Below are 13,068 nucleotides of genomic sequence, written 5' to 3'. Positions count from 1 at the left end.
TCCCTTTACTTCCTATCCTAGTGAATCACCATAAAAGGAGAAAAATCTCCCCAAACAGGAAATAAACTGTAATAACCTTTTACATTCTAACCCTACTCTATTCTCTCCAATACAAAAAGGAACATTTGTTCCGGAGTGCTTCAACAAAAATATTTGTATGAATATTTTTGTGTGCATGATCTATCCTTATCTGCCTTACAGGAAATAATTATAATTTTATAGCAGTTCTCTTATCTGTTTGTATTAACATGAACTTATGGTTTTGGCTGCCTCCTCATCCATCTTCTGCCACAGGAGGGAACAGTAAAACGTCAAATTTGGACATAAAATAGTGCCCTGGAAAGCCTCTGCACATTGCTTTGTTACAAGCCATAAAATATTTAAACCATTGGGTGTATAAATAGTGGGAGTAAATCTCATCCTCCCCTGATAAGGCCACAAAAGACCGTTTAAGTGTAAGCTATAAAGAACAACCAAAATATAGATACAAACTTTCTATAGCTAATTTAAGGTTAATGGCCTTTCCAAGTATAGGCGTTATCCAGAAATTATTCATGATTATTGCCACATTCCTATAATGAATACCTTGGTATTTATGGATTGTGCTTCTACCCTTATAATGTTATCAAGCATTCTATTTTTCTGATTTAGTCATCACTCTAAAGCATTAATTATTTAGGTACATACGCATTGGAAAATAACAATGATGTTCAGAAGTGCTTAATAGCCAATCACATATCAGTTCAAAGTAACCACATAAATCAAAGATGACTTCTTACTGGCTGTTTATGTTTTTTATGATATTGCCGTTTTGCACTTAGTGAAGGTCAAAAATGTAACAAGTGTATGAAAGAAATGTTAACTTCAGATGGTAAACTTTCATCTACAGCCACAATATTCATAGGTTACATTTATATTTGCTTTTGTCCTGCTGGATATATTGTAAAGACTGCAAGATTTATTGTAGATTCTTTTGTTAAAGATATTTGGAGAACATTTTTTTTTTCAAAAGATGACCAAATGTGGCAGTTGTGAGAGGAATAGGATTAGCCCTTATATATATATTTCAATTTTCGAGTATTTAATTTTTTTCAGCGTTTCTGTATTTGGTGATGCAACAGGGAGTGAAGCTTTTACGCTTAAACCTAAATCCACATGGATTGGCTAGTAACTGACCCTTAAACTTGGCTATCTATAAAAAAAAAAAAAGATGCAATAATTGAAAGCAAGGAAAGGGACTTTTGCTAAACAAATTGGGTCTTCATATTTTAAAACCAAAATAAGGGCAACTGTAGAGCCAATTAAACAGTCCTAAAGGGGGACATTCCAGGGCTGTCAGCAGGGAAAAGGGGAACTTCTGTACTGGACCTGGATCAAAACTGCTTTTCATCAGGGCCCATTGGTTACCGAGCAGGTTGTCCTCTCCTAACGGCCAATATTTGGAACTGTGCATGCTTTGGTGCAGTTTCAACTAGCAGCTGGCAGGAGAACCATGATTTAGATTTGACTACTTGCCGCCAGTACAGATGACGGTTCATCTTGACTCCCTTGTTAGTTATCCCAAACCCAACACCTGGCTCCCTTGCACTCAGACCTGACTTTTCCAATGCCAGAACACTTGCATATGGTGGATAGGGTCTAGGAAGTTCTAATGACAGCCCTGGAACAATCTCTCCAAAATGAGGGGCAGTTGGGCACTATGGTGACCATGAGCTCACATTTCAGATTTGCATTAGGTTTCACATTTTATTGAGACTTGTTCGGATAGTGGGCTGTGTTGTTCTCTTCCTGTGTCTGCTGTAGAGCGTTTGCATAATTATTAATCCGTGTCTGTTTCTCTATGTTCCTGGCAGCGTTACTGAGGTGTAAGGCGTTCCATGCATGCTTTTAATATTTTGAAAGATAAAAATATCCCCAGCTCACCAGCGTTACATCAGTGAGTCATTGATGCAGTCATTCTAAACAAGTGCAAGACACTAAGAAAAATACCATTCGCAGACACTGAATACAAAAGGCCTTGTTGTGAAAGCTTCTGATAGTTTTGCCTAGATTGTCCCTGCTGACTTGTGAATTATGAATCCTCATCTCAGTTTTTTATACGTAAAACTGTATCACTTTCTGTGACAAAGGGGTGAAGCACTGTCCTATTAATTCCGGCCTACGGGCTATTACACATGTAAAATTGAGGCATTGTTCTTGGGACAGTCAGCACAAGTTACGCACTCAATACACCCACATTGTGATAGGCAGAGGTCTGACTTTAGAATTGGGGTCAGGGTATCTTCTTCCCACAATCAGTTGTCTGTTCAGATGTAGAGAAGAAGAACTCTAAGCAAACCCCTAAACTCTATGATAAATCGGCAAAGGGATTATCTATGGGCACCTGCTTTGTTTTTTCATGCACCAAACAAGCATCTAAAGTAGATTTGGTTTTGCAACATATTTTACTTTCTCTTACGTTCTCATTTTTATTTAGTCAGTTCTACCTTACTATTATAGCTATACTGTAAGTGTACTCACCATGTACAAGGTCCCAACTGCCATTACTAACATAGAATGCTTATTCCACCGCTTGTCTGTACTTAGCTTTGGGGCCAGACCTACGGTGAGCCACAGTGTTCTGCTTTGGGTTCAACTGAGGTCCCAACGTCTTCTAGCCAAGTGGATAGGAGAGGTCGGTAACTATTTTTGCCATTCGGCTGTGGCAGATTGTGGCACGGTTCCCAAAAGCAACATGCCACCTTTGGCTATGCAGTGGTAGTGTTAAGATTTGTGCCACAGGTGCACTTACATGTACAACCCACACAAAGGGTGAAAGTTGTATAAATCTTGTGTGAAAACATTTTAAGTAGACTCCTATATGAATTCAATATTTCTTTTTTAAAGCTTGAAGCTGAAAAGGCAAACTAGCTAATCTGGTGACCTGTCTTTTCTTTCTTGGGACACCTCCAACCCGCAATGGAGAATGAAGAAGAAGCAGCAGACTCGTTCCTTTATCTTCTTATGATGTTCTGTTGCTGTACACACAAACAAGACTGATTGGCCCAAACATGCTGCCTCTCCTTTCCCAATGTGAATTAGGCATTATAAAGATTTATAAAGCCAAATTCAGTTAAATAAATGAATGTGTTTTCTAAAAGTTAAATATCTGCCCAAATTTAAGGTAACCGACCCTGTGTTCTTTTCAACCTTTATTTAATTATAATCTACTTTTTGCATTTCATGATGTATTTTTTACACAGCTGTTTTGTTTTGTAAAGAGTATATATCATTTTTTTTGCCAATAATAGAAAAAGTGTCTCACATTCCGCTACAACAACGTTTATAAAACTCAATTTTGGAATGTGTTACTATAGCTTGGTTTCAGTTGCCTGGTAACATTTCCCATAATGCCCTTACAAAGCTTTTCACAGAATCAAGAGCTCATTAAAAATTGAATCTCTATACTGCTTCTGACGTGTAACATTTGCTCCAGAAAGCTCTTAGGTTATCTCTTCCTGGTTATAAATCCAATGGTAAATATTTGTACCGGATTTGCGCTCTTTCCGATTGGGGAAGGGGGGGTGAGATCTCCTGTAATGGAGCTGAGCTTAGGATATAATCATTATAGGGACAGGAGGTTTCTCTCAATAAATGCAATGTTTCATCTTGTAGAAGGTTAGTAAGTAAACAGAAGATAATGGAACAGGGATTTGCTGCAGATAGGTTGATAGAAAATGTCATGAAACTGATATATGTGTGTCGCCTCTTTACACTGGGATTCAACAAAACTAAGAGTTTCCTCTAAATCTTTCACTCCTGTATAACAAAAGAAATGTTTTTCAGTAATCTTGTAGTATATATGTGTCATGACGGTACCAATATTTGGACTGTAGCACTAGGATCAATTTATATAATGGAAATGTGAATAGTTGGTGGGGACAATCGAGAGTGAATCAATCCAACCTGGATATGTCAGATTTTCAGATACCCAAAAAAAGCAATGGGTAGATCAGTTTTCTTCTTTGTAGACCCTTACAGTGTATCTACAACAAACATGTTTTTTTCTACTCCTGGATAGAGCAGTTAGGGGAGGGAACCCCATTAGGTATTTAACTGATATCTGTGGTCATGCAATGGAGGATGGGTGCACAACCGTTGTAAACCGTCAAAACCTCTTTGATGTTGATGCTTAATCTGGCTATCACCATCATCAATCCAAAAGAGCCAATGTGTACCCTCAACATTAACCCAGAGCTATACAGGGAATTTTAAGTAAAAACAATCTTGAAGGTTACTTGGAGTCATGTTTTTACATAGTACCCATAACTTACCCAAAGATGACTATAGGATTAGGATGGCATTCATTGTAAACCTAAAAAGTGCTTTGCTCTTGCAAATTAAGTTTTAAAGCAAAACTTTTTTATTTACTGAATAAATGTTGGAAAACCAGGTATAAAAAAATATGTTTGAAAAATTCAACCAATTTTATTGTACAGGTTTTTTGCTTTCAGAAATCATCATGTATGGGGGTATTAAGAAATAATCAGGCCTACCGTGTGCATGTTGTCCTGGTAGAAACAATTGTAAGGAGGTCAAACCTTCATCCAAGGTTACCATTTCCACTCCTGGAAATTGACTCAGATGTGACTCAGATTTGGCAAAATCATGTAAATGCCAGTAGTTGCACAGTTCTTTGCCATGTTTAGAAATGTCTGAGAAAGAATCTGCAGCCTCTTACCTGATGTGTTACCGTTACAATTTTGCACTCTAATAATAAGAGAATGAGGAAATGCTTTCTCCTATTTGGCAGAATATTTATGGCATCTAAACCTAAGCAAAGTCACTGCCTGGGACACAAATATGGCTGTACAATGGTAAAGATAGATGATTTATTAAAAATGTTACTGCATCTCAGAAATATATTCATGTCTTGTAAAGTTACTAACATGTCCACTGTAAGATAATAGGCCATTTACAATCTCCAAAATGACATATTTAGTCTTCTGAAGGTAATTAACTAGAGCTCATCACCTAACTTTCTGATAAATGAGGGAACCAATGGAAACTTTATATGCATAATATTGACATTCAATGTACTTATGTAGAGACCTAAATTGTTTCAATGCTTCTAGGAACCTCATTAGTTGGTGTTGGGGTGGAACAGAAAATATGATTCTTGCATGCATAAATAATTGCAGAAAGGTTTACCAGACCCCAGAGTGGTATAGACCTGATGTTTTAAATGATGTGTTTATCACTTCAACACAAACTCCAAAGATGTTGTTATTCTATTAGAATTGTGGTAGGGTGGTTTTTTAAAAGGGGTACAAGGAGGGGAACAGTTTAAGAGGCACAGACCAGGAGCATGCCAGTAAATTGGCAAAAGGTCCAATAGGTCTTACCAGCTCATTTCACAGTTTGACTTCCAGAGCATGTAAAGACAGACATAGGGCAAATCTGTCATATTGCTCAGCAATAGTTTTTGCAAAAGATGGTCTTTTTCACGAATCTATACATATCCCTTAAAACTCACTTTTTTAAAGCTTTTTATGAAGTAAATCCCTATATGTGCACTATGCATAATTTTATAGTATAGTGTTTTATAGAGTGTTTTATAAGGTTAGGCATGTAACTGTTAAACCTGTTAAATCTATTTTAAAAACCTATAAGATAGTACTCTGATGACTCTAAATCAACTTGTTGGTGTTTACATGGACTATTTCTCCATCTAACACCACTTGACCAGTCACGCCAAGCACTCTCACAATAGATGGCGTTAAGTCACATGCTTACACACCCAGCTTGTTGGCTCAATGCAGGAGAAAGATAAATCAATGAGTGAGGGGAAGAGGGAGCTCTGCATGAAAAAATGGTTTACTTTAAAGGAAATCTATCCAAAAAGGCTGCAGTTGCTAAACATATTTTTGGAAATGTTCTGGCTTTCAGTAGGTGCTTGGCTATCATAATGACCCCCTCGAGTCATGTTAGATACAAACCTGGAACAAAGATTCAGATCAGAAGTTCTAACTTTATAAGCTGCCTACGTGTTCAGGTATATTGACGTAAAGCCAAGGTGAAAGCAACAGAGAAGTTGGAATGACAATTCAGGCATTTCTCCCAATATAGGTTGATTTTTACCAGTGATTTATGGGCATTGGCCATAGCATGTATGACGCTAAACTATATATGTATGTATGTATATGTATGACTATAAACTATCTCTTTCTTGACTAAGAAGCTGTTAGATGTGATTACTTTGGTCATGACAGTTCATACACATAAAACAAAATTTTACAACTAATTAAAACCATGTAAGTAAACATACAATGAATGATATATTAAATTTTTGTATCTGAGTTGTTTTGAACAATGTTGATTGACAGGTTTACTTTTATGATCACAGCGTTTCATGGCAACCCTATTTAATGTCTTCATCCAAGAAAAATATTTTTTTTTAGCTTTTTAGTTACCATGTCATTCATGGGTCTTCTATACTCCTAATGTCTCTGTCTTTTCTTCTACAGTTCCATCAGGTGAGAAGAGTAATGACCATCCTTTTCATTACTATGATGATTTCTTACTTCAGTTGCTTGAAAGCTGCCCCCATGAAAGAAGCCAGAGGACAAAGTGGCCTGGCCTATCCGGGTCTTCGGACCCATGGCACGCTGGAGAACATAGGTGGGCCGATGAGTGGGTCAAGGGGAGGAGGACTTCCATCCATTACGGACACCTTTGAACATGTAATTGAGGAACTCCTAGAAGAGGAACAGAGCATAAGGCAAAGCGAGGAGAACAAGGACTCGGATATGTATTCATCTCGAGTTATGTTGAGCACTCAAGTGCCTTTGGAGCCCCCTTTGCTTTTTCTCCTGGAGGAGTACAAAAACTATTTGGATGCTGCGAATATGTCTATGAGGGTTCGGCGCCACTCAGACCCAGCTCGACGTGGGGAGCTGAGCGTGTGTGACAGTATTAGGGAATGGGTAACTGCAGCTGATAAGAAAACAGCAGTGGACATGACAGGGCAAACGGTTACCGTTTTAGAAAAAGTCCCAGTACCTAAGGGTCAACTGAAACAATACTTCTATGAGACCAAATGCAATCCTATGGGTTACATGAAAGATGGATGCAGGGGCATAGACAAGCGCTACTGGAACTCGCAATGCCGAACTACCCAGTCTTACGTCCGTGCACTCACCATGGATAGCAAAAAGAAAGTGGGCTGGCGCTTTATAAGGATAGACACTTCTTGTGTATGTACACTGACCATTAAAAGAGGAAGATAGTGAATTTATGTTGTATATTATGTTGAGAAGAAAATTATCTATTTGTATATATACATAACAGGGTAAATTATTCAGTAAAAAAAACAAAAACAAAAATAATTTTATGGACTGCATGTATAAATGAAGTTTATACAGTACCGTGGTTCTACAAATCTATTTATTGAACATATCCATAACCTAAAGGAAAATAATGACCTCTGCGCACAAAGTTGCCTGTTTTCTGCTGGCAGGGCCCCGGGCTCCATTGCTGTGCAATGCTTCCTGAGCCCCCTCCAGCAGTACATAGGTTAAGAGATAAGCCTGCATTACCTTCCTCAACATTGTGGTTTGTTGGTGTTGCCAAGAGTTGAAAACTTAAAAAAAAAAGTTATAGACAAGCATGCATGCTGCTTCAGTTGTGAATTGATAACACTCTGTCTTCATCCAGGCAAATGAGATAAAAAAAAGAAAAAAAAAGAACCAAAACATTCCGTTCACACTTTAGACAGTATCTTTATTCATGTCGGTATTATATCTGTTTACTGCTTTTAACTTCTCTGATAGCGTTGGAATTAAACAATGTCAAGGTGCTGTTGCTATAGCTCTACTGTTTAATTTTTATTTTTTGTGTTTTTTTTTTTAATTTTTCAATTCCTGAAAAAAAGTTGCAAAGAGCTTGTCATAGTATGTGTTCTAGCTGAAAAAAAGACAAATATTTAATTTTTTTTGTATGTTGTGAAGGTGTTTGCAAACTCAAATCAGACTACTGATCAAAAAAATAAAAAAAAATCAAGGCATTTAAAAAACAAAACGAAAAAAAAAAATTATCAATGTTCATGTTGAACGTTTTCGACTTGTATTGGACACAGAGTTGTATTTTTCAATTATGAATGAGGGCATGGTGCTTTCTCTTTCTTGCAGGCTTTTGTGTGCTATATGACAGCGGTGTATGCTATTCTGTATTTCATGGCTGACTGGTACATTTCAGAACACCTATAGCAAAGGAAGTTGCAGATTGTATATTCTGGGCACTCGAGTGTCTACAAGGATTTCTAGACTACTGCTGGGTTCTGTTGACATTTGCAATACAAATGCTGCCTGGGAATTGTTGATCTAGGCACCCTTAGCCCATAACATTGTCCTCCTAATGCTAATCAGCAAACAAATCAGATGTGTAGTTGTTACCAGGCTACTAGGGAAAGTGGCAATAAACATGAATGTGATATGCGTAGCATATCGTAGGGCTGGAAGATGAAAGCAAGAAGAAGTACCAAACAACAAACTAATTGCCCAAGCTCCAAATAGAACTATCAGCAAATCACAGATAATAATTTTTCTTTAAAATAAAAATAAATAATTTGGTTCCAATGGTAAATGTTCCAATTGATAGTATTTGCCAGTTTCCCAAAGAACAAGTAAATTATAGCTTTAGCTTCATCAACCTTACCGAAACAGACTTTAAGGGAGTGTCATAGGAATTTGTTTTTCAAACAAAAGGGCCCCTGTAGAAGACTGTTTATGGTTATCTCACTGATGAAACTTAACTTGAGCCTTCACTTTTCTGAAGATCTATGACTACAAAAGTTTCATCCTGTGATGATTCCCACGGCTGCATTCATTGATGAGCACAGCTGCGGGACTCACTGACAGGAGGCGTACCATGGCTGCATTCGTGAATGCAGCTGTGGGAATCCGCCTGTGCGTGATCCCTAGGCACTAGAGGTTAAATTTAACCTCTAGTGCCCAGGGAGGCAGGAGGATTACCGCCCTCATTTAACTTCTGGTGCCCGGGGATCACGCACAGGAGGATTCCCACGGCAGCATTCATGAATGCAGCTGCGGTACTCCTCCTGTAAGGATTTCTTTGATCTTCCGGTGGGTCCACAAAATTGCTTCGCTGAAATTTTGCAGACCCATCGGACGTTTGAGGAAATTTTCGCAAGAATGTCAGAGGCATTCTCACTCATCCCTAGTGATGGGTGGAAGTGGAAACATAGTATGAACCTCGGGGGTACAGCTATATGACACTCCTAAAAATTATTGGTTGTAAGGAATCCTTTGACGGTAATAGCTCATCAGCAAAGTGATGATCTGAGTTTGCACCCAACAGAGAGAAAAGTATGAACAGTCTTCTTTTAAAAATTGAACATTGGTTGGATTTTCATTAAAGGCAGTAAAAAACAAGACCCTTTCTTTGTGTTTGACCAGAATCCAATTATTTTACTTGTAGAACATAAGATTTCCTTTCATAATTTTAAAAATGTATCATATATGAGCAGACTTCCATTATTACAGGAATTACTTCCCATTTGCAGGAATATCCTTCCACTTAACAAGGTCACTTCCTGTTTACAGAAGCATGTTTCCTGTTTATATGACCAAACTTCCTGTTTACATGTCTACTTCCTGATTGTAGAAACTAACTTCCAGTTTACATAACCATACTTCCAGTTTACATGTACATTTCCTGTTTACGGGAGTAATCTTCCTGTTTACATGCAGTATAGCAATATTGCACTCATATGCAGCACAGAGCAAACCATGTCACTTTCTAGGCATTGAAATATTTCAAAAGAATTATGCCAGACTCCTTAAATATCAGCACTGGGTAATATTATGATATTATTTAAATGTATTGGACCCCTTACAAATGTGGATCTTAAATGCTCTTTCTTACTCACCTTTGCTTGATAACAAGCTATGTGTTCTTAAAGAATAGGGGTTGACAATTTCTGGCAAAAATCTGGCAAAGAAAAATTTGGTCCACATCTTTTGTTACATGAGTAAAAGACAGTGTTGGACAAATTAGAAACTAGTAACTTATATGGCAATGCATACTTTACTATTTTATTCACTAAAGAGGAGCAAAATGGGGCAAATTATTAGGTGCAGTATCCTTTAACTGGTACCATCCAAGACATGGAATCCTCAGGTTCCCTTGATTATCTATTGGCCAATTGCATTCTTTTTTAAATAAGGCATTTTAGGCCTTGTCAATGTAGGTTTTAGTTAGTATAAATGCAGCGTGTAGACCATTTATAAAGCTTGTAGCAACCTTTGTTGAATCTGTTGGAGAAAAGTCTAGAAGGTTACATTACATATGGATCTGAATAGAGTGCTGACTGCCACTTTATACAAACAACTAGTTGGCCATAGGTAGTCTTTTTACAAGCGTCAGGTAGCTAGTTAGCTTGTTTAATGTTACATCAGTGCTACTTTTCCAAACTGGAGCTAAAAGTTTGTTTGAAGGCTTTAACAGACCTGCCTGGGTTCGCAAATCCAATCTGTACACACTTTTTCTCAACAAGGTAAAGCCTCTACGTACAGAACAAAAATTTTCTGCAGAAAAAGTTCTCTATGTTGTCCATTGAAGTCAATCCAAATGAAGATATCCTTTTTTTTTGGGTTGGGTTGGAAATAAAATGATTGATCTGCAATGATTGGCTACTACAGCTGAACTAAAAACTTAGTTTCCATGTTTTTTTACTATTAGTTGGAGAGAAAGGGGAGACCAGCCTTAGAGAGCCAGTTCTAAGATCTATTCAACCTGCCTTGGCATATAGCTAAAAATGGTAAAAAACAAGTACCAGTCAATATTGGAGTATGTCAGGTGAATGTCAATTTGAAGGCTTAAGATTCAAAAGAGTAACTCAAGGTATTTCTTCTTCTTAGCATCCTTTGCACAGGATCCTAATGGATTGCAGCATAGGGATAGCTCAAGCCTTCAACTGTATCCTTGTAAGAATCCACTTTCTAAAATAGGGCGCCAAAGTTGCTGGTAGCACATCCAAAGAATGAGATTAGACTCAAACTGTCTGATACTTAAAAATATATGCTATGCTATGCATCCTGGGACTGCAGTAAAAAAAAAAATAATAAAAAAAAGGTAAAAAAAGGCAACAAAGAAGCACACTTGGAGTTCCCCAGTCATGTTGATGCGTGTTTGTGTATACATATTTATGTTCCGAAATATAAATATATATATTTATATATACACTCCCAGACTGTAAATATTTGTATGTATGAATATGTATATACATGTACATATGTTGATACATATAAAATTGTATATTGATATATGCTATGGATAAGTTCAGAATTCAGTAGCCTTGAAGGATTTTAGAACTAGGTTCTAGCAAATTCAAAAATGTTACCTCTTTCAAGCCAGATTCCAAAATGAGTTATAACCAGGTCTAAGCTACACTTACTTGATGTCTCAATCGTCTGCCATTGTTAACATAATTGAATGATAAATGGCGTCACACAAAAGAGATATTTTTTTGAAATATTTTTTTTTAGGATTTTGAAAACAAAAACGATATGAAATAAAGCAGCACAAGAACGAACACTAAAAAAAAGGGTTTGTTATAAACATTTTTGCCTCCTTAATTTTGTGTATTAGGTTCAGAGATGGATTGTGTCAGCAAGGACGCAATAGGGTAGAACCAGGCTTTATCCCCAAAGATGCAATCTAAGTCGGTGAAAAGTTTGCACCTATAAAAAACTTCAGTGACTTCAATTCCAAAGTTTCTACATTGATTAATGGTGAACAGGGTAGAACTCTACTTCATTTATATTTCTGTAAAACTCAAGGTAAACTCAGAGGATTAAAGACCACCAACCAGGAAAAACTGTTTTTTAGTTTTAAGAAAGATTGGAAAGGTTTAGAACCTTCATGTTCCTTGTAGGGAAATGTACTTTTCTTAAATCACTGGGTCATAACATTAGGTGAAATCTATTAGTTTTGTTTTAAGATTAGTTGAGTTTTAATTTTACACAAATTGCCCAATAGTGTCTTAAAATTTTTTGAACAATCAGGCAAAGACATTTTAAATCTTATATGAAGGATATAATGGAAGTCCAAATCCTAAATCAACTAGTTTTTTATTTATTTATTTAATCAGGTTTTTCATGGGCCGGGTATATATCATATATGTGTCCTTAAAGTCCCCTTCCAACACAACCTGAATGCTGTTCATCCAACCTTAGAGGATTATAGGTAATGTTATTATCCCTGCTCTGACATTATCCATAGCCTATATATCCAGTGCAAAACTAACCCCAAAATATGCAAATGTTATAGATAATGAGGCAGTTAGATGCAATGTCAATGATGTATTCAAAAATGGTTTGGAAAGCTGTCCAGAGTAATTTAAAGCCACAGCAAACACATTGCCGATGCGAGGCTTGGCAGTTCTAGCTGAACCAGGCTGTATGACTGACTTCCTTGTCAATCATTTTTTTTTTCTTTTTTTTTTTTTTTTGCCGTGGTCTGTTTGTGGCAAAGGTATATTTTTGCATGTCACATGCCTACCGCCTTGTTAAAGTGAGACACTTTGAATATGTAAGTTTTATGTATGTGGCCTTGTTCTCTTCTCTTCTGAAAGAAAAAAAGTATATATTTTCACAATGTGTAACAAATATTTATTGTATGTTAAGTATATTTATATAATTATGTTATTGAAAACATTGAGAATGGCATTTAAACTGAAGAGCATTTGAAACCATATTGTAAATAGGATTACCTCTATTTAAGTGTACTACATAACATATAATATATGTTCAAAAAATAGAAATTTTTAATGTTTTTAAATATATTTTCAAAATATATAAACTATGTTTTGGACCATGTTTTTTTTCTTCTGCTTCAACATATTTATTTATCAGCTCTTTTATGTATTTTATATCTCAAGGCTTATTTACCAAAATTGCATTTTGCTGTACATTGGCACTTTATTCATCAGTGTTGATGGTTGAATTAGTAAAGACATTTCTAGAGCAATGTAAATGAGGGGAAAGTCTATCGAAAGTCATGTGAAAA

At 36.6% G+C, this 13,068-nt stretch overlaps 1 protein-coding gene across 4 annotated transcripts in view; it reads left to right on the top strand.

The window, feature by feature from the left end:
• BDNF (brain derived neurotrophic factor) overlaps positions 1-12,866 on the top strand; it is a 73,581-nt gene extending 60,715 nt beyond the window's left edge. For all 4 annotated transcript variants that reach the window (XM_072421835.1, XM_072421837.1, XM_072421836.1 and 1 more), the window contains exon 2: positions 6,507-12,866. In XM_072421835.1, the coding sequence (XP_072277936.1) occupies positions 6,507-7,268 (762 nt within the window). In that variant the 3' untranslated portion in view covers positions 7,269-12,866. The remainder of the gene's footprint in view (positions 1-6,506) is intronic.
• Positions 12,867-13,068: the final 202 nt, after the last annotated feature.

The sequence above is a fragment of the Pyxicephalus adspersus genome, chromosome 9 (assembly GCF_032062135.1).
Source record: "Pyxicephalus adspersus chromosome 9, UCB_Pads_2.0, whole genome shotgun sequence".
NCBI lineage: Eukaryota > Metazoa > Chordata > Amphibia > Anura > Pyxicephalidae > Pyxicephalus > Pyxicephalus adspersus.
Note: the sequence above shows the minus strand (reverse complement) of the source record. Positions and strands in the feature narration are given on the sequence as shown.